General features: G+C 50.2%; 3 protein-coding genes across 4 annotated transcripts in view; 1 reads left to right on the top strand and 2 right to left on the bottom strand.

Annotated features, from left to right (window-relative positions):
* The window catches only part of APMAP (adipocyte plasma membrane associated protein), a 173,464-nt gene that overhangs the window by 22,969 nt on the left and 124,962 nt on the right, over window positions 1–25,533 (top strand). The window lies entirely within an intron of this gene.
* TTL (tubulin tyrosine ligase) lies at window positions 766–9,883 on the bottom strand. Of its 2 annotated transcripts, none has more exons than XM_061367097.1 (7): window positions 9,593–9,883; window positions 6,833–6,911; window positions 5,300–5,532; window positions 3,647–3,782; window positions 3,289–3,513; window positions 2,202–2,345; window positions 766–1,200 (listed from the first exon to the last, which is right to left on the bottom strand). In XM_061367097.1, the coding sequence occupies exons 1-7, from the start codon at window positions 9,747–9,749 to the stop codon at window positions 1,083–1,085; spliced, it is 1,092 nt and encodes a 363-aa protein (XP_061223081.1). In that variant the 5' UTR covers window positions 9,750–9,883; the 3' UTR covers window positions 766–1,082. The 2 variants fall into 2 exon arrangements, with proteins under 2 accessions (XP_061223081.1, XP_061223080.1); XM_061367096.1 differs by having other exon boundaries at window positions 3,289–3,558; window positions 9,593–9,882.
* Window positions 11,201–24,969, bottom strand: SLC22A7 (solute carrier family 22 member 7). The gene is made up of 10 exons (XM_061367131.1): window positions 24,461–24,969; window positions 22,580–22,683; window positions 18,279–18,433; window positions 16,805–16,973; window positions 15,652–15,769; window positions 13,200–13,309; window positions 12,905–13,119; window positions 12,326–12,434; window positions 11,649–11,855; window positions 11,201–11,501 (listed from the first exon to the last, which is right to left on the bottom strand). The coding sequence occupies exons 1-10, from the start codon at window positions 24,845–24,847 to the stop codon at window positions 11,444–11,446; spliced, it is 1,632 nt and encodes a 543-aa protein (XP_061223115.1). The 5' UTR covers window positions 24,848–24,969; the 3' UTR covers window positions 11,201–11,443.

The raw sequence follows: 25,533 nt of genomic DNA, 5'->3' as shown, positions 1-25,533 counted from the left end.
CTGTGTGGCAAACCTGTACACAGGGAATGCCTTTCCTGGTCTGCAAAACCTCACCCACCTTCCCCAGAGCTGGGACTGAGTTGTGGACTGTGTTCAAGGCAAAAAACGACAGCATTTGGGTTGAAAGGTTTCAGATTTGAGGCTCAAATGCATGAAGGTGAAAGCTGAGAGAAGAGGCTCAGTCCACTGCAGTGTCTCAGAAGAAACTGAGGAAGTTGGGTTTCTGCTGTTTGAAACACTCTCAGCACAAAAGTGATGCTAGAAACCTACAGCCTGCCAGTGAGCCCCGAGGGGGTGTCTCTACCTCTTTTAAACTGAATCCAACTGCACCAGACTGGGACGGACACTGATTCAAATCTCATTAGAAAATGGGATAGCTATAAATAAACAAAACTGCCTTCCTTGCTTGGGTTAATTCACCACCTGCAGTTCAGCACCCTTTTGCCAGCCGTTGCCTGGGTGTTCAGCCAACCAGCTTGGAACATGATTTAAGGAAACTGACTTCTTGGTGTTCCTGGTTTTAGGCATCCTGCGATGCAAAAGAGCTTGCTCCTTTCTACAAAATATATCAGGAACAAAGTAAAGGAGTCACCTATTTGGAGCTGAGCTAAGGCACTAATGATGCAGTAGGTGAGGAAAGAGGAAACACAGCGGGAGGAGGACAACTTCCCAGCCACGACGTCCTGGGAGATCATCGTTCTCTTCACTCAATTCCTTTAAAAAACCCAGTGTTATCTCTATAGAAAAGCAGGAGCTAATACAGTATTATAGTATCCCTGTTGGGGTTTCATTTTAAGGTTATTTTGTTGTTCTCCCAGAGATTTGTTTCAGGTATCGAAGTCACACGAGCTGTTTCTAAAGTGGATTTTGGTGAATGCAGGCAGAGTTATTTGGCCAGAGCTCTGGCTCATTGCAGCTCTTGTGTGGATGCCTGGATTTGTTGTTTTCCTCCATGATTTCCCAGAATATAGGAGGCCTGTCTTTATCACTTTTTGGCATGATTCTGTGATAAGCCACTGCACTGTGCTGACCCGATGGGTACAGTCTATCCCTGTGCACAGCAGAGGCAATTCCTGTTGTTGTCACAGCTTGATAAAGATCGACGATGACTGGCTTGTCTTCTGCCCGGTGTCACTGAGGGGAAACACACTAGAGATGGCTACATCCACAATTCCTTGGCAGAGCTCTGCATACAGCTTCCTAAGAGATGAGAGAGGCAGGATCAGATACGAAGGCGGGACAAACCAGCAACCCCCTGACTAATTTTTATGTAGACATGCAGTTTCCCATAGAGGCACAAAGCAAACAGAGCATTGCTGCAACCCCAATCCACCCCGCAACAGCCAAATTCTGCCCGTGCAGCAACACAAGGGTGCGCAAGGCAGTACTGCATCACGGTGCCCATGGTGAAGGGGGCATCCTGAACTCAGAAAGCTCCCCAAGCCTTAGCTCTGGAAAAGCTGCTGAACAGGCTAATAGGTTTGACCTGTATTTTTTGACTACTGTTAGTGATGTTCTAATCAAATTTTATCTACATCTAATCTAATCAAATTCTAATATAGTGATGTACAGTCTGTTCTGTTTTGCCAGGCTCGTACATGATGCAGTGCCCATTTAGCAACGATTTTCAGTCTTCTGCAGTCATCTCCATCACATAATACACCACCTCCTGCTGTGCCTATGCAGAGATGTTCATGGGCACAGCTGTTCGGCTGTCCCAGCCTCCCTGCAGCTGCTGGAGGCTTTGATCTTCAGCATTCATAGTGTACTCTGGGGTCCTGCTGTCTGCAAATCCATTCACTCACTCCCAGCTGCTGCCCTTAATGCTACTCATTTATCATCTGTTCACGTAAAGACCAGCCACCAGTGGCTCCACAAGGGAGACTGAAAAACTACTTGACCCCTGAAGTATTCATTCTGCAACAGAACTTCAACCCAACAGCATCAATAAAGACGACCCAAGTTATATTCAAACCCTTATGGCCAAAAGCTAAGGTTAGTGCTCCATCTCACATAGGAAAGAAGCTGCAAGATAGCAAACACTTAAATCAAGTGTCACTAACTAGTGTCTGGTGCCTAGAAAACTCCCCTGCCATTCACTTTCTTCCACCTTTGTCACTTGGAGCTGGGACACAGCCATGTTTTGAGTAAGGCACGTGAACAGTGGCATCACAAGGGTATTACAGAAACTGAGTACTCACTGGGCACAGGCTGGGGCCCCATTGACTTCTATCAGCCAGACCTTCAGCTCCTCATCCACCATGAAGTCAAAACCGAAGAGCTGGAAGCTCTGGTAGTGAAGATGCTTTGTGCTGATTGCAGGCTCTATACACGTAAGGCAGCTTCTGTGAAGGGAAAAACAGAAACTCAAGATTAATTGCCCTGCAGACATGTCACACTGCAGTTTCTGAGGGCATATGTATAGCACAGTTAATTGGAGGGCTCCCCTGTTGCTCTGGGCCCGCCTCAAATTACAAGCCATATCCAACACACGTCATGGTAACCAGGTCCCTGTCAAGTGACAACCTGCAACCATCAAAAAACGTGTGGGGACACCCCTGAGTTAACTCCCAAAGAGCTGGAGAGCAGCAGCCATGCTCACTACTCAACCAGGCAAGCTGAAGAACATGATGTGCAATTAGAGCCTGGAGCAGAAGTCAGAGCAGAAAGGGCTACACCAGGTCCCCAAGGAACTGCCACTGAGAGCTCATTTGCCTCCGAGTTCCTCAAACATTATGTAAGTAACAGCAATGGGGAACTCAAATTCCACTATGAAGGATCACTTTGCAAAGACCTGGATTCTCTGCGGCACCATGATCTCCAAGAGCTCCCTCCAGGCAGTTTCTGTGCCCAGGAGGTAGGTGGCTCTGTGTGGACTAAGATAACCTACACCAATGAGTTTTGCTGCTGCTTCCTAATAGGGGGGGAAGTAGCAAGATCCCACAGACTTGAGTCTCGCTTCATTTCTCCTCTCACACCTTATTTTAACCTCAGCCTCTCCCAGACCTGTCTTTTGACCTACCCTCTTCCCTTACCAAGTGATCTCACTGCATCCTTCTCCAGCCACAACTAGCAAAATGCAGACACACTGACACATACCCTTGAGAGAGCAGCACCTATGGAGGTCCATCTTCACTGAGCAGTGACATTGGGGTGTTTATGGCTTTATCTTAAATTTACACAACTGAAACCCTTCCCTTGTCAGTCAGTCTGCTTCCCCAGCTGTGTCCATACACATTCCCTGTCACTGAAGGGTTATGTTCCCCTGTGCAACAGGCAGCTGGCTACCTTATTATGTGTTTGATTTGCAGTAAGATGCTATTCTCAAGCGTTGTGTTCAGGGCATCCATCAGATACTGGTTGAACTCTTCAAAGAACATTTCATTCCCTTCCTCATAGCGCCCGTAGTTTTTGGAATACTCCTTCTGAATGCAGTGATTGGTCAAATGGCAGGTTTTGTCCTGGAAATTAGCACTGTTATATGGTTCGGAAGAGGTCCGCAGGACACCCTCTCTGTAGAGGTAGATATTATACTGATGATCCACAAGAACCCAGCTCCTGAGGGGCAAGAGAACGAGTCACAGTGGCTTAAAAAGAAAAAGAGCACAAAAATGGAAACCAGTGTTACAGGAGCAGAAAAGGTTACCTGATGTCAAACTTGCGATGCCCTGGCTCTAAAAGCAGAGGCTTCTCCAGGTATTTCTGAATCACATGCACTTGTCCCTGCTCATCGATGAAGTCCAGGAGCTCTGCAGCCTCTGAAGAAATCAGGATCCCTTCCCCTGGCACAGAAGGACAAAGGCAAAATCAGGTCCAGGATCCTTCCACCTTTGCTGCAGCTTTTTCAGGGCTCAAGTGGACCATGGCTCATTTGCCCATAAAGCCATGTGGCTGTCACCACAGTACAGGGATCTCTCCCCCAGTAACCAGAGCTAAAGCAAATGGGAACCAAAGGTACCTGTGACAGCAGACTGACTTTACACCTCTGCTTGGCTTCTCTGGCTGCCAGAGAAGAGGCATGGGTCAGAGGCAGCATGTGCATGCTTGCACAGCATCGCCCTGCTCACCAAATTCATTTCAGCTACTATTAAAATCATTGCTGAATTAGGAAAAGCACCATTTCAAAATGCTCATCCATACAGACAGTGTTTTCCCTGCTGTGGAGGATCTCCATTAACAAAGTTAGATGTGCTGTTCAAATACTGCCACGTTATGGCTGAAGCTGTCACTGTGTATTTCTTGCAGGAGCCCAGATCTGAAGCCACTGTTGCAGAGGAATGAAGAGAGAACATAACCCTTCTGGGATCTGATAAAAAGATGGCACAGTGCCACATGAGGGATAAACCAGCTCAGGTAAAATTACCTAACACTTGTCTGGCATTGGTACAACCACAGGCTGCGCACTGGGGGAAAGAGGGAAACACCACCTCTGTAAGGCTCTGCACTGGACAGAGGGTGAATCAAGAGGGAGGTTAGCTTAACTGTGTACCCAATGAGGCAGCAAAGCAGCTTACATGGGCCAGCTGACCCTCCTCCCAAAGAAAGAATCAAAACCTCTAGCCACAGCTGAACAATTCCTCAATTTTTAAGTGACATCCTAAACCTCTAATTTCCCTTTCACTGATGGACAACCAAGCTTCCACTAGACCTGTCCCAGGTCAGCAGCTGTGCCTGAGCTGGACCTGCCTTGGCAATTAATATTGACAAGCTTTCCTCTTCATTACAAGTAATCCCCAGACATTTAAAACTTCCTCTAGAAGATTAACATGACTCATCTCATTCTGCTGCTGCTTCTCAGTAACATAGCCAAGAAAGCAGAGCAGTGAAGGAAGCTAGCATGAGGCACAGTTTTATCATGCAGACTCCTTGCAGCAGGCTTAGCTACCGCATGGAGAGCTGGGATCCTTGTCCTTGAAGGCTGCTGTCCTGCCTGCTGCCTTCCTCCCCGTATCTCATTTTGCTCTCTGTTATCTCCTGCTCTAAGTATTACCCTTGCCTCTGGTGCCTGCTGCCTTCTCCCTGCAGCAAACTCTCCTGTATTTTGAGACACAAACATAGAAAATGGGTGCTCCTTTCACTGCCATCCACATCCTAAGCATTGTGTGCATGTTACAATGCTTGTCAGGAGCCATGCCACCAAGTGGACATGAGCACTGTGCTGGCTTGACTGGCACGAAGCTGGAAGGTGAAGCCTTTCATAGACATGCTAGATATCAGCTGGGCTTAGCCAAACCTTGGGGCTCTACTGGTTAAGAGTAAGGAATAATGAGAAGGTGGCTCACTTTGTTGTGGCACGAACCTTTGGCACCGGCTGAGGACTTGGCGATCCAGACGTTGCCTTCATTGCCTTCCCGCCGCCTGTTGTAGGCTGCCAAGAAGACTTCCCGCTCATCCGTCCTGGTGTTGTTGATGAGGTGGCGAATTCCATTCTGGGCTGGAGCCACAGGGGTCTTCAGGTTTGTTGGGTAAATCACGTACGACTCAGGGAACCACGTGCAGGACTCCGAGAGTTCAGGGCTTGTCTTGATTAGCCTGGGTGAACAGAGACAGGTTGTTAATCTCCAGACTCCCCACCTGCATGGGCATCATTTAAGTAAAAATCATCATTAACTGGGCTCTTTTGCTTGATTAACAGCAGTGGCCAATGAAGACCACTGGGAATCCACTGAAAGCAAGGACACTGTTACATGTTTCACATCTCAAGGTGCCTTGGATGCCTCTGGCACATCTCTCCTTCCAGCAAATTCCTGGCAGCAGAGCCCAGGCCCATTTTCCTTCAGAGTCAAGGTTGCTGCCTGCTTCTCTTAATGCTTACTCTGATCTTGCTGAAGGCCAAAAGCAGAGCTCATGACTTGCTGACTCCCTGTGAGAGACTGACTGGCAGTCAGTCAGTGACATCCTGGTTGCCTTGAGGAATGCCATTTGTGGTCCCTTGGGTTCCTAAGTAGCTGGATGCATGGTTCACCCACAGTTAGAAAGGTCAGCCAAGCCCCAGCAGAGAAAAAGAGGTGTGCAAGCACTTTCAGCACTGCCTCTAGACCATGGGCCAGAGAAATCCAGCTGGGGAGCACCGCAAGGGCTTGTGTAAAGAATACTCTGCTAGTTCCTGACAAACACCACCACAATTGTGAAGTGAACGGGACCAGCTTCTTCATAGGGAAAAGAGGGACCTTGGATCTGCACACCCGGTCTGCAGGACTGCATCAGCAAGAGGCAGCACAAACACTAATGTGGAATCAAATGCTTGAAGGAGATCAAGAGCTCTGACATGAAGATGCCCTAATGGCTGCAGAGTTTGCACAGGGAAGAGCTTATCTACAATGAAAGCTCATCCACATTTCCCCAGGAGACCCTGGCATGGCTGGTCATGCAGAAACAACTCCCAGAGCTCTGCCTGGAGATGTTTCCAAGCATTTGTTTGACCAACATATCTCATTAGCTGAGGGCATATTAGTGTCTCATCTTTGTACGAAATAGAGAATAAAAGGGGTAAGTTTGAATTAAATGTCCACAAGGAAAAAGAGCAGTTAGGGGTTGTTTGGGTTTTTTTTTTTCCCCTCTCTTTTGATTTGGCTCTAATCTGATTCAATGCACTCTCTGGTTTCAAGCAGATGCAATTCAGTGGAAGCAGCATTTCCCCTGAAGTTACAAAGAAGTCTTTATGCACGCAGATAGCGCCAGAGACCAGCACAGGAGTCTGAAGACAGCACGTGCGGGGACACTCCCAGGGCAGCTGTTCTGTGAAATACCTTCTCAAGAGCTTCAACACTCAACCACGCTCAGAAGAATTTCTGCCCAACCCATGTAACCCATGTTTCGGTGCGTGTCTTACTTCACTAGAGACGCTTTGCGGCACAGCTTGTCTGCTCCCCTGTAGTAATTCACCAGCTGCACGAGACCGGGTTCGTGGCCTAAAAAGGGGAAACAAAGACATCAGACAAACTTCTCTATCAAAAAAGGAAACACATGTGCGTGGTGGAAAAGACATGTGCGGGAGGGCAGAGAATGGAGGCTGTTTCCTTGCTCTGTATCACAGAAACAGACCCTAAGCTGCTACTAGCTCCTGGGTTTCATTTCTTTTAATTACAAAAACCTGACACTTCAATATTCCAATGGAAGATAATGATTTCCTAATTCATGCTAGGAACTGGCAACATCACCCAAAGAATGTTCTCCATTTCCTGGTGGCAGTTTTTAAAAGCAAAGATTTCAGCTACTCTTAAATGCAGCAGGAGGATGCAGGGAAGCACACCACGATACAAAGAACACAGCTTAGGACAGGGCCTCATTTCCTTCTTTGTGTACAGCAGGATTCTCTGTAGGACACTGGGAAATGTTAAAGGATGTACGTCTTACATCACTCTGGCAGTTTGCAGAGGTAGACCCAGGTATTGCCCCAGGCACATCTATGTTCAGCTGCAGTGCCTGTGTGGGAGAGACTGCATGGTGATGCCCAGATTTGTGTGACACTACAGACAACTGCTGCCATCCTGTCCAGCTTCCAGCTGAGTGCAAGGCATAGAATAAAGCTATAGAATGGTTTGGGGTGGAAAGGACCTTAAAGTTCATCCAGTTCCAACCCCTGCCACAGGCAGGGACACCTTCCACTGGACCAAGCTGCTCCAAGCCCCTGTGCCCAACCTGGCCTTGAACACTGCCAGGGATGGGGCAGCCACAGCTTCTCTGGGCACCCTGTGCCAGGGCCTCAGCACCCTCACAGGGAAGAGCTTCTTCCTCATGTCTCACCTAATTTTACTCGCATGGTACCCACTAGTACAACCCCAAGTAATGTGAATACCTACAGTTCTGTGAATTAATGACTCCTTCCACTGAGCAGAGACTTTAGGAAAACCAAACCAACCCATCTTTGATGCAACAGTTGCTCAGGATGACAGCTTTAGGAAAATGTTATAGAGAAGATACAGCTTTTTGGAAGATGCACCAAAATAACCATGTTATTTTTGGTTTGAATCTACTGATTTCAGGCAACCAGCTTCGGGTACAGGAGGATGGGTTAAAGAAGCCAGTGCCAAGGCACGACCTGCTGCCCACATTAGAGCCTGGCTACACTGCGTGTGAGCATCCTTGCTGCTTTAAGCCTCCCCTGGTGCTTCCCTGCCTGCTGCAGACACCATGATGCTGGGAGGTGACCAGATGGCATTGCCATGTGATATGGACTTGTCACTCACAAACACAGGAGGAGACAAGGGAAAAGGTGCTGGAGCTGGTGACTTGCAGTCTGAAAGAACAGTCAGTGCTGGGTCTGAACTGCAAGAAAAGGGCTGCAAAAGCCATCCTGCCCTGGAGCTGCTGGGGCAAGGGAGCTCCTGTTCTGATGTTTCTGCAGCCAGAAGCAGTGCTGCAAACTCACCCCAGAAAGCAAGAAACCAGGTCCAAGAGCAGGGAGGGAGACCAGGAGGGTCCTGCCAGCCAATGGATGCAGCCATGGGGGACTGCAGGAGGGAAACGGCTGGGGTCTGCAGTGTTCTCATCCCAAACCTGCTCCAACAGGCCTGGTGACAGGAGCCAGCACAGCAGCTGGCACCATGCACAGAGCCCTGCCAGCCATGGGCAATGACGGTGCATCTCTGGTCCTGCCAGCGCCTGGCTCAGCTCTCCCCACTTGCAGGCAGTGCATGGCACTCTCCCTGCCTGCTCCTGGGCTCTTCCTCATCCATGGGGCAGAGGTGGCTGTGCCCTGGACAGGCAGTGTGCATGGCAGGCAGGTGACAATCCTGCACAGGGAAGCTCCCAGGACCCTGCATGTTGACAGTGTGACCGAGGGGCTCAGGAAGGAGGGGGAAAGGTGGGGATGGAGGCTGGCCTGGGCCTACACTCACAGAGAACCTTTGGAATAACCCTCACCCTGCTCCAAGCAGGCACTATACATGCTGTCATCCCCTGCAGAGGCACACCCCCACCAGCTTCAGCTCCAGTGCAAAGGTTTGATCGTGCCTGGCTCAGACCCGTTCCCTCACCGGTCCCAAACAATAGCAACACCCCCATAACATGTAAGCTCAGCACCGCAACGCCCCTGCCCTGCACCAGGCACCACCCCACAGCCCCGTGCTGGGTGACCAGAGCCCCTGCAATTGGGGGAAAGCACCTGCAAGGGTGACTCCAAGCGTGTTGCTGCAGTACAAAGCAGGCAGGGCAGGAGGGGGCTGCACCCATGGGTGCGGGGACCCCGAGGGTCTGTGGCATACAAGAGGGGGGTCTCCAGGGTCCCTCTGCACCCCCAAGCTGGGCTGTGCGTTCTGGCGGGGGGGTCGGGCACTGTTAAAGCCACTCTCCGAGAGCTTGAGAGGGGGGATCCTCTAAGCCCTGATCCAGCTGATGCCCCATACCCGGCTCTGCGGAGAGCCCTGCCCGGGAAGCGCCTGCACCGAGACCCTCCCGGCTTTGTTCTGAGCGCCGCACCGGGTGCCCGTGACAGGGAGCCCGGCACACGGTGCCAGCGGGGAGACCGGGGACACCCCCTCCCAAACCCTGGCACGCCCTGCCCGCAGCGCCCGGGGGGAGGACGGCGGACCCCACCGAGCGGGACTGGCACGCCCGGGCTGCAGCGGGGATGCGCGGGGCACGGCCTTACCCAGCCTGCCGAACGGGAGCCGGTTCCTCTCGCCCAGCATCAGGTTGAAGCGCGGGTTGTCCCTCCGCAGGCGCCGCCACTGCCCGCTGGCCAGCAGCAGCCGGCTCACCTCGGCGTACACGCTGCTGCCCTCGTCCCGCACCACGAAGGTGTACATGGCGCCGGGACTCCCCTCCCTCCCTCCCTCCCTCCCTACCCGCGCCGGCCCCGGGCGCGCCCCAGGCCCATGGGGCCCCGCCGCTGCCCAGGCAGGGCCCGGCGCTGTCCGGCCCCCCTCAGCATGGCCCGGCCCGCCGCGGCGGGGGGGTGACCCGGAAGTGGAGCGGACCGCCCCCTGACGTTACCGGGCACCGCCCGTCCGCAGGCCCCCGGTACCGAGCAGCGCTGCTGCCCGTGTGTATCTGGCACCGTGCGGGGAGATCGGCCCCGGCCCTGCCGGTGCCCAGGCTCTGGTGCAGCGCGCACCACCCGTGCTGCTGCTGCGGTACCGCTGCGGGCTGCTCTGGCCGCACAGCACCGGCACCGGCCGTGTCCTGCGCTGCGTCACCGGCAGCGGGAGCAGGGCTCCCGATAAGGGACAGGACAAGGGGGAATGGCTTTAACCTGACAGAGGGGAGATTGAGATGAGACATTAGGGAGAAATTCTTCCCTGTGAGGGTGCTGAGGCCCTGGCACAGGGTGCCCAGAGAAGCTGTGGCTGCCCCATCCCTGGCAGTGTTCAAGGCCAGGTTGGACACAGGGGCTTGGAGCAACCTGCTCTAGTGGAAGGTGCCCCTGCCCATGGCAGGGGTTGGAACTGGATGAGCTTTAAGGTCCCTTCCAACCCAAACCAGTCTGGGAGTCTCCTGGAGCAAGCCTTTTGTCTGTACTAGGAGATGCTTGTTGACCTGGGATGGGTTTCCACCCACTTCCCGATGCATCCTCGGTTTATGTTACCCCCATAACACTGTGCTTTAAACCCCTCACAGCCCAGAGAATCACAGTGCCCCTGGGACTCAAAATGCTGAGCCATTCCCTCTTCCCAACTTAGGGAAAGTGCTGTTTGTCAGGCTTCCAGATCTATAGATAACTTGGTGGCTCATGTCATTGTTTGGAAAAGGAAGGGCAAAACGGAAAGGCAGTAAATCTAAGATCAGTGTTTAGACCAGTAAGCAGAATGAAGTTCAATAATGGATTAGTAGATATGCCATGCAAAGGTTCTTTTAGCAATGTGGTATGTTTTGTTTTGTTGGGTTTGGGGTTTTTTTAGCTTAAAGGGTGCTTACACACACTACATTTAAGTAATCTGCAAAATCTTGTTTTCGTCTTTGTATATTTGGGACAAATACTTGAAGCTTTCCCATTCTCAGTGAGATTCCTGCGTGTGTTTTTTGCTTGTGTCGAGCCTCAGATTGAGAAATGCCCAGTTTCCAAACTCAAGAGGTATTTGTCTCTACAGCTGATGGTTTATCCACCACCCAGTCAGATGTACTGGAGGTGACTTGGGTTTGTACAATTCACACTATTGTTTCTCGCTGCACTGTGTTCCTTGTGGTGTGTAAAGCAGTGGATGGTAGTTTCTGGAAGGCTGTGCAGTGATCTGAAAGGTGCTGCTTGTCCAACAAGGGCAAAGACTGGAAGAGCTTAGCACTTTTATTTCCACACCGTTTTAGACCTCTGCATTCTTGCTCCTGGTCACGCTGCAGAGTGGGTTAGCTCCTTCCAACTGCTTTCCTGATCCACCTCCTTCCTCCAGTGTTCTCAGCCCCTTTTCCCTGCAGGGAGAGACTAGGTGCACAGTAAAGGGTCTTTCATTGACGGGTCAGAGCACAGCTTGGTTTTGCAGTCCTACACAGCGGCTGTCCCATGGGGTCACTTCAGCAGAGGCGGCATGCTCTCGGGAGCACTGATCTGTGGTGGCCCTTTCACTCTGGAAGGAAAGAAGGCAGGTTTGGGCAGACGAACAGGAAGGCTGACAGCCCCCATCCACACTGCACTGCCACCTGCAGATGGGGAGTTACAGGTGGCAGAGAGGGGGTCCCCTGCCCATGTGAAGGGCAGGATGGAGCTGACTCACTGTGTCTTCTCGACGTCCTCGATGCCCTCAGGCAGGCACACGTTGAGGGTCTCCGGGAGCAGGAAGGCCACCGAGCCACAGCACACGGCTACACCGCAGTAGGTCACCTCGGGCAGAGACCTCCACACCTCATCCAGCAGAAACACAAGGGGGGCCAAAGCCCCACCGAGGCGTGCCACGAAGGAGGTGTACCCCATCCCATTCTGCCTGGAAAGGGAGGTGCAGAACACCACAAGGAACAGATGGTGACTTCTTTCGTATCAAGACTGGGGAGAAAGCGCAGACCCTCTGCTCCTTCCCCATATTTTTCTATAAATGCTGAGGCTTCTCCCCCTTCCCTGGTTTGCCCTCTGCCACTTTTTTTTTCTGGGTTGTTTTGTTGTTTTGTTTTCTATATTTGTATCTTCATACAACGATAATTGCCCCCAGCACTGAGGGACATGGAGCTGGTGGAGTGAGTCCAGAGGATGCCACTGGGTTGGAACTGGATCCAACCCAAGCCATTCTATGATTCTCCTCCTGGGATGAGTATGTGTAATCCATAGAACCTGCTACTTCTAGAGGCAAGGCATCAGGCTTGCGTTCTCACCAACAGCACATCCTGGTGCTGATGGCAAAGATCTGAAGGTGACATCCCATCTCTGTGCTTGTGCACTCAGGCAAGTGGCATCTCTTACCTCAGTATGGTGGGGTAGAGCTCAGAGGTGTACAAGAAGACGGTAGTGAATGCAGACTCTGAGAAACCTTTGCCCATGATGGCTACTACAGAGCGCAAGGAGGTGAAGGCTGGAAGGAAAGAGAAGACATTTAAGACAATGGTGCAATAACAGCCTCTAGGGAAGAAGTTTCCTTTGGCCTCAGATACAAGAAGGAAGAAGGTTCAATGCTCCTACAGAAAAAACAGGGACTTCATAGCTGCTGTCTCCAAAGTCTGGATCAGTAAGTTTGGTAACTATTAGCCCAAGTGGGAGCTTGAACTGATGAAAGGATAAGCTCTGACGTTTCCCATTTAACAACATCTGTAATAAAGATAGGCACTTCACCTTGCCATCACTGTGCCTTTTACTAGCCACTTCACAGTGACTCGAGACCATCTTGCCACTAGATGTTAGGGCTAGCCTGCAGCAGCAACTTGTCCCACAGATGGCCTTGAGGTGGAGGGGTGTTTATAGTTGCCTGTGAACAAGTTCTATGGTTCTCTAAGGCAGCACAGAATGGATCCCTCCCCTTTAGCAAGAACTGGATGGAGGTCTCACGCTTGGGAATGATGATGTTGGCTCCTATGCACAGTCCAGTCAGGATGAGCGACCACGCCTGGCTCTGCCGACGTCCGATTCGATTCACCAACACGTACATGATCATCTTGGCTGGGATCTCGATGACGCCAAAGACAAACTGGGAGAGATACATGTTGAGCCCAAAGCCTGTAAGGTTCATGCTCATGCCATAGTAAGAGAAGGCAACACCAAACCTGTAGGGAGAGATGGGGGTTAGGGAAATCCAGCTGGAGAACTGCAGAACCTCCCTGCTATGTGAAGTGATGCTGCTTACCACACAGCCCCTGAACACAGGGAGATCTTCCGCAGGACTGGTGTCCTGAACAAGCTGATGTAGGAGTAACTCCCTCCTGGCTTCTTGTCTGTTGCCATCTTTCTGAGGGCCTGGGGGAGGTGGGAAGAAGGAGATAGCTCAGCTGCTGTACTTTCAGGAAACCCTACACAGGCTGGGGTCTTTGCCTTTCCCAGCTCCACTTTGGATTTCCCATAGGTTTCCACTGCAGAGCAATTCTCTGGGCATACATTATTAGCCAGGTTTCTTGACATGTGGAAGGACAACTGAGAGAGCCAGAATGGTGAGAACCACAAGAAGCTTAAAAAGCACATAATTCAGTGATGGCTGGGGAGGGAGAAGGGTGAGGGAATCTGCGGGCCTAGAGCATCACCTACAGTTAAGATGATGCTGAACAGGTCCGGGGCTGGAGACTTGTGGGAATGTCTAATAAAGGAGAAATCCCAGATGAGTGCTCCCTAGTTAAAAGAATAGTGCCAAATGAAAGCAAGTGTTAGGAAGAGGATAGCTGTAAGTAACAGCCTGTTTTTCTAGGGAAGAGCGAGGATTCTATTTCTAATTGCATACTATTCTTTGCAGTTCCTGGATGAGTGATAAAGCTTTTCCTACTGAAAACATCACACTGGGAAATTCCTTAATCACTTCTATAAGACAACGCCATTAAACCTAAGAGTATGTCAGTAACGTGCAGTGCAACTACCCCGACATCATACATCTTTCACAATCAGTCTTCTGAGCTAAGGAGAATCAGTTATTCCCTTTATAAGTCATCAAAACACACTGGTGCCTGGTCAAATCAATAAAGGAAACTTGAGTCAGACAAGTCATGTTTGGATATGAACAAGAAAAACCAAGTATGTCCTTATAAACCTCAAAGTGTCACAAGTGCAAGCCTTTCCTGACCGTGGTCCAGTGGCTGCAGTATGGTGGGGAAGTCCCAGCTATATTTCCTAACCCTACAATAGGATGAGGGTGCACCAATGCACTCAAATACGGAGTCGTCAGCCAAGGCCGAATGAAAAGGGATATAACATTTTATTGTTACATACTTAATCAGAGCTACTGGCTTGATTAAAGGCAAGGCAGAGTCACACCCGGCTCCTGTCTGCCACAAACTCATCATTCCCCACATGATTGAACACCAGTTTTGTGTTGTAAATCAAAAGGGCAAATTGCCTTTTCAATAGATATTAAGAAACTGCCTTTAATAAATGGCATGCTGGCCATGATAAACTTTCTTATCACGGTGTGGATGCAGGAGCAGTGAACACACAGATGCAGCAGGACCATGCACAGAGCTCACATGCTGGTGCCTAGGGTTTCCTATCTTCGTCTTTTAGTGAGAGGAAAACCAATGGACTTGAAAGAAGAGATCAATGTTTAATGAGCCACAAACTTGTGTGCCCACTGGATTTCACAGCTGAGCTTTGTTGCTCTTGGGAAGGTCAAGATAAATCATGTGGACCAAATTAGTCCACATGATTAGAGGTGTGGGATACACAGCCATCCAAGCCTGGCTGTGGAGGTTTGATGTGATTACAGACTATGCTCTGGTGTTTCTCCAAAGGGAGAGACCAGCTTCTGCCTGGCGTTTGAGTCCTGCCTAGAACTGGGACATCCCATCCAACTGGAGCCAACAGTGTCCTCAGAAAAGCACCATGGAGCAAGGTGTCAGCATTTGTGAGTCTAATTGCAAAGCATACATTTTTAAGACAGAACTCAGCACAAGATGCAGATTTCCACATCAGTTTTGTACCTTGACCCTGGTAAAAGGTATGAGGAGTTGAAGGTAGGTGGCCAGTTTTTAGGCTTCTTGCCCTTTATTTGTTCAATCCCCTAGCTGAGCAGCTTTGCTGCATCCTTTGCATCCCTGCACTATGGCTGACAGGTTCACACATGCACAGAAGGCAGCCTAAGGTGGACTAGCTTTTGCATTTTTGGATAACACTACATGCATCTGAAGTGCGATATGAGAGAAACGATGCCAACTACATGCTATTAATGTGTGTTTGCTTTCTGCTAGCACTGTATTTGGCAAACACGAAAGCAACCACGAAGGCAAACACCGAGCTGCACAAACTGCTCATGCATCTGCATACTTTGTTCTGGGAGATATGCCTCTGCCTTATTTTATCAGGCTATGCTCCTCTCTTGCTGTGTATCTAGTCCATCATCCAGTGCATTGAGGCTTCTTGTCAGGGCAATAATGAATGAAGACACCCCATTGAATGAAGGGGATTGCTGGCCTTATGGGAGCTGAGCTGCTGTATTTTAGGAGTGGATATAGCTGCTTTCTAGAGTGCAACAGCACACTGGGGACCACAGTGCCCACAGATGACACCGCAGGCTGAGCATTGCTCCAGGTATCAAATGGGTGTAAAACAGAGAGAAGATGGAGGAGGAAGAACGTGTGTCTGGATCTGCAGTTTCTCACCTCTGGTGAGACAGTGAAGTCCTTCCTCCCGTTCATCCTTGCACATCTGAGCAGATTCCTGTGGGCTTGTTTCACTTGGCCGTTGGCTATGAGCCACCGGGCAGACTCCGGGACCCACCTGGTGCGAGAGGACAGGGCTCCTGTTGGTGCTCCGTGTTTTCCACCCCTGGCCAAAGACAGGGGGTCTTCTCTATGAGCCTTCAACCTCAGCTACAAATAGCAACTGTGGTGCAGTCATGGGACGCCCCTGTCACGCGTGCGTGCTGTTCTACCCTTAAACAAGTACATTCTGCTGTAAATGCTGAAATTGTAGGATATAAAAGTACTATTCTATAGAAAGGATTTAGTGAGCTCTACATTTACTTTGTTCATTGATAAAATGATTTGGGTTTCACCATTATCAAAGCCTTCTGCACAAGGCAGTCAACTGGGGTTGACAGCCTCCAGTGAAGCATCCATGTTAGTCACTGAGTGACAGGGGATGCTATTCTGCTGCAGAGCTGTTCTTGTGGGAATACCTGCTTATTATTTTGGCATGGGACTTTTGTCCAGCCAGGAAATGGAACCAGTTTGGATCATTGAATAAACTGGTGCAATACACTTTATGTTAGTCACAGTGTCAGTGAATCAACCCTCTATTCTAACTGTATTACTACGTGAAAAAATAAAAAGAGGAGGAAAATTAGTTTTGATTAAATGAACCATGGCCCATTTTAAGGCATAAGAGATGTAAAGTATTGCTTAAATAATGCTACAAGAGGGAAGTAGCCCACAGAAAGCAGGTGTATTATTTGACCCGTCAGGATGGTTCCACAGCTGAGAAAAGCCATGGGAAGTACATGTGACCCAGCCTGAAGATGTCATAGGCTGATATGGAAGAACTGGTACCAAAGGTATCCTCCCAGATGAGTTGGGGACAGAGGGTGGATAAATGATCTATCTTGAGTCTACCAGGGATTAAACCCAGGGATCTGACCTGGTCCTGACTGCATTTATTGGGCTCTCTTTTCTTGCTCTAAGCTATGACTGTCAGTGCTTACAGCACCAAATCCTGCTCCTTTGCGCTGCAACCTGTCCCCAGATGCCTCCATCCTGCCTCCTCCTTGTCCCCAAAGCCTGTTCCCATCCCCACCAGCCATCTGGCTGCACTCACCACAGGCAGACAATGCTCAGAAGACAAGGTCCCGTGACAGCTACTAGTAGCCAGTGCCATTCCCTCACCAAGTACGCTACCATGGCCAGCAGCATGTTCCCAATGCTCCAGAAGATGCTAGTCAGGACCCCGGAGAAAGTGCGATGCTCAATGTCCACCCACTCCATCCCTGCAAGAGGGAGGCAGCGTTCAGCTGGGACACACAGGGCTCCTCCAGGAAGGGGTCTGCAGGGCTTTAAACAAGGGCAAAGCGAGGTGACATCCCATCCCTGGTGTTCTCCTCCAGGAAAGCTCCACTGGTTGGCTGACATTTGGCACATTCAAACCATTCATCCACAATGCTTAACCTCTGGCAAAGCTGTGAGCAGCTGAAAGAAAGCCTTAGAAGAAGAAATACTGGACACACAGTAAGAAACAGTGTGAAAAACACATTAGGTGATTTTAAATCTCATTCAATAGCATTTAAATGGTTGTCTTTATCAAATACCCTTTTCCCCCTATCCACAGTGCACACTTTCCCATTTCTCTGCCCACTCATTAATCCAGATTAAAGACATGTATGAAGATGAATTGCCATTCATGTGGAATCCATCCGGAGTAGCTACCAATGCACATGTGAAGCGAGAACAGATAGTGGTCTTCATGTTGTGTGTGTGAAATAAAAGCCATTCCCCCCCCAAAGATCTTGACATCTTGCTGCAACCTCTAACAACCAGTAATGTCCCCCCCAAGATTCGCTTTGTCTTGCAGGCATCAACCTCTATAACAATAATAACCACAGCAACCTTTGGGATTTGTCAGGTCTCCTGTGGGCTTGTCCAGTACTGGAGCCATTCTGGCTTGATTTTTGTCTATAGCTGCAAAAAGGCTGGGTGGTTTTTTGCTGTACCTAGAACTTGCTCTTGGGTACAATGGGTCTTGCCTAGGACATCCCAACTCTATCTACAGAATCACCCAGTGCTCTGTTGGGTACCCCGGAGTTTGGAACTTGGTTTTACAGCATAAATACCTCAATTCCTCAGCCTCAGGTCAAACTCAAGACTGGGGAGGTGGGAATACCCTGCAGATGACACATCATCCTCCTGCTGCTGTGGGCATGGTAGCGCTGATGGATTGTCTTAACAACGTGTTTGAGGGGTGGGAGCTCAGTGTCAGAGGGAAGGGGCAGATACTTCAGTTTATGTCTGTTATTGTGCTACTGATGATCCCGAACAGGAGTGATGCTGCATGGATTGCAAGTGTTAATGTAACAGAAGTACTTATAAGTGTGTGTTATATCTAGAGAAGACTGTTCAACCATTAATTAGATGAGCAGGGCATTGTAATTCCTGGATCCTCTCAGGAGGGATGTTCTTTTGGCTGTCTGTAGTGCTATTGCATACACATAATGATTTTCAGGCTCCTGTACTAGCTCTACCCTATTAGACAAGTCCCCCCTGTGCAACTGGGCATCCACAGACCCCAGTGTACTTACCCAGAGGCAACACAATAAGGGAGACACCGCTGAGGGCCACGCCGGTGAGGGTCCGTGTGATGGCCAGCATGCTGTAGGACACGGAGGCTGCGCTCAGCATCCCAAACATGACCGAGCACACGAGTGACAGCTGGAGCATGGCTTTGCGGCCGAACCTGCCACGAGCACAGCCTGGGTTACAGCAGTGAAAACCTACCCCAGGAGCAGGGGTTGGCATGGGGCAAGCAGGGACTTGGGAAGGGAAAGCAAAACATTGCCTGCTCTGCAAAGGGGCTCTGGATGTAGCTGGTGCCATTGCAGTGTGACACCATTCAGAGGGACAGCCTGTCCCCAGAGCTCTCCAATGGGAAGAGCAGCGCTGATCAAAAGAATGTATCACCCTCCTCTGTTCAACACCATCATCAAAACCAGGGATGTCAGCTTGAAACCCCACAGAACCATCAACGGGGTGGGAAAGGACCTTTAAGATCATTGGGTCTATCTGTATGCCAGCACTGCAAGGCCACCACTAACCCATGGCACTGAGGGCCTCGTCTACACGATGTGTGAACACTTCCAGGGATGGTGATTCCAGCTCTGCCCTGGGCAGCCTGTTCCAATGCCTGACTGCCCTTTGGGGAAGGAATTGTTCCCAATATCCAGCCTAAACCTCCCCTGGTGCAGCTTGAGGCTGTTTCCTCTTGTCCCATCCCTTGTTCCTTGGGAGCAGAACCCAGCCCCCTCCTGGCTCCATCCTCCTTTCAGGCAGTTGTAGAGAGCAATAAGGTCCCTCCTGAGCCTTCTCTCCTCCAGACTGAACCCCCCCAGGTCCCTCAGCCATTGCTCATCACATCTGCTGAGGGGGCACTCGATCCGGGTCATCCATGAAGGTATTCAACATGACTGGCCATTGTGCTGGTGACACACTCTGATATCTCCAAAGGCCATCCATCCCTGTGCCTGGCTCAGCAATTCCTTCTCCTGGGGCTCCCTCAGGACCAGCCACTGCCACTGCTCTCAAGGAGGAGAGAGAGAACCATGACACTTCCTCCTCATCTTTGGAAGGGAAAACAAAGATCCCAAAGGAAAATTAAAGGAATCCAAATGTCAGCCCACATGGGCAAATAGCCCTGATGTCCTGAGGGGTCTGTGAGGAAGTCATTCCCCAAAGGGGTTTAGAAGCTGTGGCATCCCACATCGCACTGCTCTACATCACACCATCTTCCTCCTGGTGCAAAGCCTTGCGTGGAGAGTGTGGAGGAATACAGAAAATCAAATACACACAGATCCACATGTACACATATACACAGAGAAATGTGTGTGTATGGAATGGAGCACCAGGCATCAACCTTCTGATGCATGTGAACAAAGCTGAGGTTCGAACTGGAGTAGCACATTAACCCTGTCAGTAGGTAACGTTAAGTCTATAGGGTCTGAAATCCCGGTCCAGTTCTGGCGTTAGGGCTCTCTCAGTGGCCACCTGAGAAGGACGGTGGCAAAACACAGTTGCTCCAGGGGAAAAGGTGATGTGCTGGGATATAGTGCCACAGTAACATTCCTAAAGCTGATCCCAAATGACTTCCTGCAGCAGGTAGCTAATGAATCCACCCAGATACACCCCAGAGCTGGCTCCTGTTTCCAGCAGGGAAATGCCTAAGAAAGAAGATGCTTTTATTAAATGAGGACTTTTCTGGACAATACAGTACAAAGGGTATAAACCCATGAGGGTCCCTGCAGGGTGCTATTTATGGACCCATTACTGGGCTCCCTCACTAAAGCAACCACCAGCGGGGGGGAGCAGAGGCAGGACTGAACCACAGGCTCCCTGTTGCACTAGGAATAATGCTGTTAAAACTGTCTTCAAAGGGAGAGGGGGGAAAGCACACCCTCTGGAAGATTAAATGCAGAAAATACAACAGAAGCAAACTGCAAAAGCAGAAAATGAATGGAAAAGCTGTTTTCAGTAATATCCCAGTCTGGAAGGCGGCCAAAGCATCATACAGCTGGTTCTGTGCAAGGACAAGGTACAAACGGAGGGTTTGGAGAAAGCAGGCAATGACAGAAACAACACATATATATATATATTTGCATATATATGTTCACAGTTTAGGTTGTTGGATTTACCAGGGTGAGATTTGCCAAGAAATGTTCTCATATCCAAATGTCTGTGTTGGCTTAGAACGAACCAAACCTGAACTGGGGCAAAATCCCAGGAGCAGATGGTTTTCATTGTGGAGCACTGGAGATGACATCCCTGCATTACTGTTAGAACAAATAAGTGGGACCTCATCTCTATTAGAGAAAAGGGAGGTTGCTAAGGGGGGGTCCCCTTAGGGGAGCTGTGTGCCCAGTGCCAGGGAGCTGGGGTGGGCAGTGCAGTCAGCTCTGCTCCAGGCTGATGCCTCTCCAACCCTTGTTATAGGCCATGTGAGCAGACCAAAGGGTCCTTTTAGGGTCCTGCTCAAGCCATAACTTGGTCTTTGTTAGTTTCTCCAAGCTTTCTCCATTTGGAACTGGGTGATCTTAATGTCCATTCTAACCCTGACCATTCTATGATTTCTTTTGTATCTTGTTGAGGTGGGGAGGGAGAGTGAAGGCACCTGCACACCGTATTCAAGATGGGTCACCGTGCATTTACATGTTACTGCATAGTGATAGTCTCCTTCATTTTATATTCCTTTCCTTATCATTCTTACTTTTCCACTTTCTTCCCCAGCAGCTATGCATTGCTGGGTAACAGGTTCAAACTTAAACAGGGGAAGTTTAGGTTGGATATAAGGAGGAAATTCTTTCCTGTTAGGGTGGTGAGGCACTGGAATGGGTTGCCCAGGGAAGCTGTGAATGCTCCATCCCTGGTGGTATTCAAGGCCAGGTTGGACAGAGCCTTGGGTGTCATGGTTTAGTGTGAGGTGTCCCTGCCCATGGCAGGGGGTTGGAACTGGATGATCTTAAGGTCCTTTCCAACCCTGACTATTCTATGATTCTATGTTTGCCTCAAGCTGTCTGTCACAATCCAAAGTCTTGCTCCTGAGCAGCCACTGCCAGCTCAGAGGCCTCCATTTTAAGTGAGAAGTTAGAACTGTTTCCCTGTTTTAGATGAATCCATGTGAAACTTTGTCTTCTGCTGCTCCCACCCAGTCACTGCGCTCTTTGAGCTCCTCCTGCAGGTCTCTCAACAGACTCAGACCTCATCCCTACCGAGCTGCCCGCTCAGCATCACCTCCTCCCTCACTTGCTCCTTTTCCAGGTAATGAGGCCCTCAGTGACACGGGTTAGTGGTGGACTTGGGGTAAAGGCTGGATCTTAAAGCCCTTTTCCAACCTATCTGATTGTATGATTCTATGATAACTTATGAATGTGCTGCAGAGCACACAAGCCCAAGCACAGGTCTCCCTCCATTGTCACACACAAACACTTCCATCTCCGCTCTCCTTCCTGGCTTTTAATCACTTTAATCACACAGAGACCTTTGTTCTTACCCTAGGACAGCTCCTTCCCAAAGGACACTTCCTGCAGCCCATGTAGATGGGATCTTCTCTGTCCACATCCTCTGTTTACAGCACGTTCAGATCAATCCAGTTTGTTTGTAAGGCAGGAGTCTTTTGCAACCCCCTTACAGATTCCTCTCTTCTGCCTTATTTTGCCCTGCTCCTTTTCCTGATCCTGAATTAATTTCCCCCTAGCTGTGCTATAAAACTGCTGTGGATACAAAGCCAGGACACGCAGCCTGAAGATCAGCCAGGTCCTTGTTAAAGTATATCAGTGTACCCACATGCGTAGATATGGATGTAAACCCCCCATGTTTAGCACTGAGCCTCCAGGTGCTTCATACTGCGGAGCTGGTTCCCCTTTGCTATGCAGTGATGCTGTAGCCTGATGCACACTAATGCTTGTTTGCTCCCAGAGGAAGGAAATTGGGAAGCAGTTTCCTGCAGAGGAAACTCAGGCATTGAATAAGGAATAGCCTGCAGTACAGAGCACATCCTGACTGTGTGCCTGCACTACACGCTCTCCGGTAGGTTTCCTGCTCCTTGTTGTATTTGATTTCTTAATTGATGCCCTTCCTAGGTTATTGGTTTTAAGGTTTGTCTTATCACATGCTGACATTTAGCCAGAGAGAGCAGATGTGCTCTGGTTTCCCTCATTGCCTCCATTGGGGAATGCCTCCCTGCTTACCAGAGCCTCCTTTACCCTGCTTCTCTAGTTCCAACCCCGTGCCACGGGCAGGGACACCTTCCACTAGGCCAGGTTTCTCCAAGCCCCATCCAACCTGCCCTTTGTGAAACTGAAGCTCTGGAGGAACAGCCTGGAAGAGGTCAAACCTGTCTGAAAGGTATCCGAATATCACGGCCCCTATCGTCACGCCGATGAAGAAGAAGGTTGCGGTCGCCTGGTTCAGTCCACGCTGCTCACACACGAGGTCCCACTGAAACACAAGGCCAGAGTGACACTTAGTTCAGTCTGTGTTGCCTGTTCACATCCCTTCCCTCTGGTGGTCAGCCGTTGTGCCTTGCGATTTGTGTCACCCAAATCTGTGTGCATCTTACAGAACTCAGACACTGTGTCAGCCTCTCCATCAACACTTGTTGGGCATCAGGAAGCTCTCCTGGGTACCACTCATCATAGCTGCTCTCCTCACCCTGGTGCATGTCTCACCCAGCTCCCTCTGTCATGCTTTGGGGGCTGCCCTGGTGAGATGGGCATCTGCAGTGAGCTGCAAGATGTGCTTCAAGGTGTGGTTAGAGAATGTCCTGTTGATACCCAGTTGCTGTTGCCCTGAGCGGTTTCATTTGCAGTTGTCCATGCAGGGAGGAGGGTGGGCAGAGAGGGACTCAGAGCAAATACTTGCTGTTGATGCCAACTTACTGATTTCTCCCTAAGAAGTTGCTCTACACATTCTTCCTAATTAAGTTAATGAGCATCACTCTGCTTTCTTGGGGGTGTGAATGTCGCTAATCATTACTGAAGCTGCAGAGTGAGGCTTCTCCGTGTGCAGACTTGGCAAAACTGGATTTAATCATCAACCCAGCCCCAGGCCTCTCTGCTGAGGCCAGACCTTGAGTAACCTTTCTTGCTGTGGGAGCAGAGGACCCCAGAGAAAGCCCTGTCCCCTTGCTCGTGCACTGTGGGTGCAGCATCGCGAGGCTCCGTGCTCAGCATCTCTGTTGTAGGGAACCTCCTCTTCCTTTCCCACCAAGGGTGCTCTGCACCGTTCTCCCTGAAGCAGTGCAGAAGTGAGGTACGGACCTGGTGCACCCTCACCTGTGCGCTGCCACAAGCAGGGGTAGTGGTGGTGGTGGTGGGGAGGGTAAGACTCAGCCCTGCTCTCACTGGGACAGCCAGCACTGCTGTTTCTAACCCAACCATGCCCCTTCTGTCTGACTGATTCATCCCCTTCCCCACGACCTCCTGTGATTTGGGCCACTTCTCAAGGAAGGTAAAGCATTAACACCCAGAGGTATCACTGTCAGCCCTAGCACAGGGTTTCAGAAGGGGGGTGGTTAATGTTTGATGGGCAGGGACCTTGGGCAGGCTCAAGGTTATGGCCAGTCAGCATAGAATCATGGAATCATATAGGCTGGAAAAGACCTTTAAGATCGTTGAATCCAGCCATATTTATGTAGCTATGTAACATTTAACTCCATGTGCTCCATCTCAGTGGGAGGCCCTTGGGGAGCACGCTTGGCTTGACAGCAAGAGGCACTGGTGATAGAAGAGAAGCCGCTACTGATTTGGGGAGAAGAGGAGGAAGATGGACATCAGTGAGGAGGGGTGGCCAAGGGAATGGAAGTTACAAAGTGCCTGGAAAACCCAGAAAGCGAGTCATGGGCTCATGAAATCCTGACAGGGTGCAATCCTGTGGATGCCACGTGGCCCAGAGAACAACCTCTATGTGTTTTCTTCCCTCCCTCCCCACCCATCTGTCCATCACCCGGAGAAATTAAGATGCTTATAATGAGAAATGTTGGCTACTAACTATAAATCTAAGCAAGGTGATAATAACAAAGAGAATAATGATAATGTTGGATTCTAAGAGCTTCAGAGCTTCCCCATCCCAGGAAACCTTTTCTAACGCGTAGTTTCCACTGCTTAAAACGCAAAGCTTCCCCTTCGATTCCGTGCACCCAGTGATCACCTCTCCATCTGTTCCTCCAAGCACTGAGCTAACATCATTATCAGCTAGACCCCAGGCCTGGCCTTACCTGTGTGGCGATGGTAGAGGTGAACTGCGAGTGGTCATAGACCCATCCGTGCTGGCAGTGCTGGATGATGGAGCTGTTGTCCGGCTGCAGGGAGGAGTTGAGCAGCAGCTGAAACTGGGGCTGCGAGAACATCTCGCAGGACCTGAAGGTGCCGTCGGGATGCCGGGGGATGCTGATGAGCAGAACTTGCTCCGTGGTGAGGTTCTCAAACGCCTCTTGGGGTGGAATTGCACAGTGGTGAGGGGGGGTGGCAGCGAGAAAGTTGTGCAGGAGGAAGTGCATGGGAAGGTTAATTCTCGGGAGGCAGAGGATAAACAGAACCCAAAGCTGGAACCTGCCAAAGCCGCCGATTTCCAGGAAGAGATCCTCAAATTTCATCTCTCCCATGGAGGTTTCTCATTCAGCTACGTGCCAAGGAGCAGCAACATGAGCTTGGAAAGCGGTCTCTGTCCTTGGAGCTCAACTTCCCATGGCTTTCATACAGCCTCTTCACTGGACTTTGAGACCTTGCTGAAAGGTTGTCAAAAGTCACAGTGAAACTCTCCATTTGGGGTAGAGCCAAAGAAATGAGCCTGTGTGCACACAACACCCGCTTCAAGTGTACCCAGCACCAAGTGCCTGCTCTTGAGAGAGTCCTCTCCTTCTGGTGGGGTTTCTGAGAGTCGGATCCACGTTAGGAAAGGAAGGAGCACTATGAAAGCAGGGAGGATGCGTCTGAGAGGACGAAAGAGAGGTCATCAATAGTGTGTAACACACAGCTGTACATCACACAGCTGTACATCACACTGCTCTACGTCACACAGCTGTACATCACTGCTATACATCACACAGCTGTGCATCCCACAGCTGTACATCACTGCTGTACATCACACAGCTGTGCATCCCACAGCTGTACATCACTGCTCTACATCTCACAGCTGTACATCACTGCTGTACATGACACAGCTGTGCATCACACTGCTCTATGTCACACAGCTGTACATCACTGCTGTACATCACACAGCTGTGCATCCCACAGCTGTACATCACACAGCTGTACATCACACTGCTCTACGTCACACAGCTGTACATCA

Source organism: Neopsephotus bourkii, unplaced genomic scaffold, assembly GCF_033783945.1.
Source record: "Neopsephotus bourkii isolate Nb327-2 ecotype Australia unplaced genomic scaffold, CSIRO-AGI_Nbou_v1 NB_1373, whole genome shotgun sequence".
Taxonomy (NCBI): Eukaryota; Metazoa; Chordata; class Aves; order Psittaciformes; family Psittacidae; genus Neopsephotus; species Neopsephotus bourkii.
The sequence above is the reverse complement of the archived record's forward strand: the minus strand, read 5'-3'. Positions and strand labels throughout refer to the sequence as shown.

Coding starts and splice junctions, on each gene's coding strand:
- TTL (XM_061367096.1), bottom strand. CDS start 9,749: ATGTACACCTTCGTGGTGCGGGACGAGGGCAGCAGCGTGTACGCCGAG. Junction 6,912..9,592: donor GCTCCCGTTCGGCAGGCTGG/GTAAGGCCGTGC, acceptor TCCCCTTTTTAG/GCCACGAACCCGGTCTCGTG. Junction 2,346..3,288: donor CAAATCAAACACATAATAAG/GTAGCCAGCTGC, acceptor TTCCCTTCACAG/AAGCTGCCTTACGTGTATAG.
- SLC22A7 (XM_061367131.1), bottom strand. CDS start 24,847: ATGGGAGAGATGAAATTTGAGGATCTCTTCCTGGAAATCGGCGGCTTT. Junction 22,684..24,460: donor CCTCTACCATCGCCACACAG/GTAAGGCCAGGC, acceptor CTTGTGTTTCAG/TGGGACCTCGTGTGTGAGCA. Junction 16,974..18,278: donor CCTTATTGTGTTGCCTCTGG/GTAAGTACACTG, acceptor TCCCTCTTGCAG/GGATGGAGTGGGTGGACATT.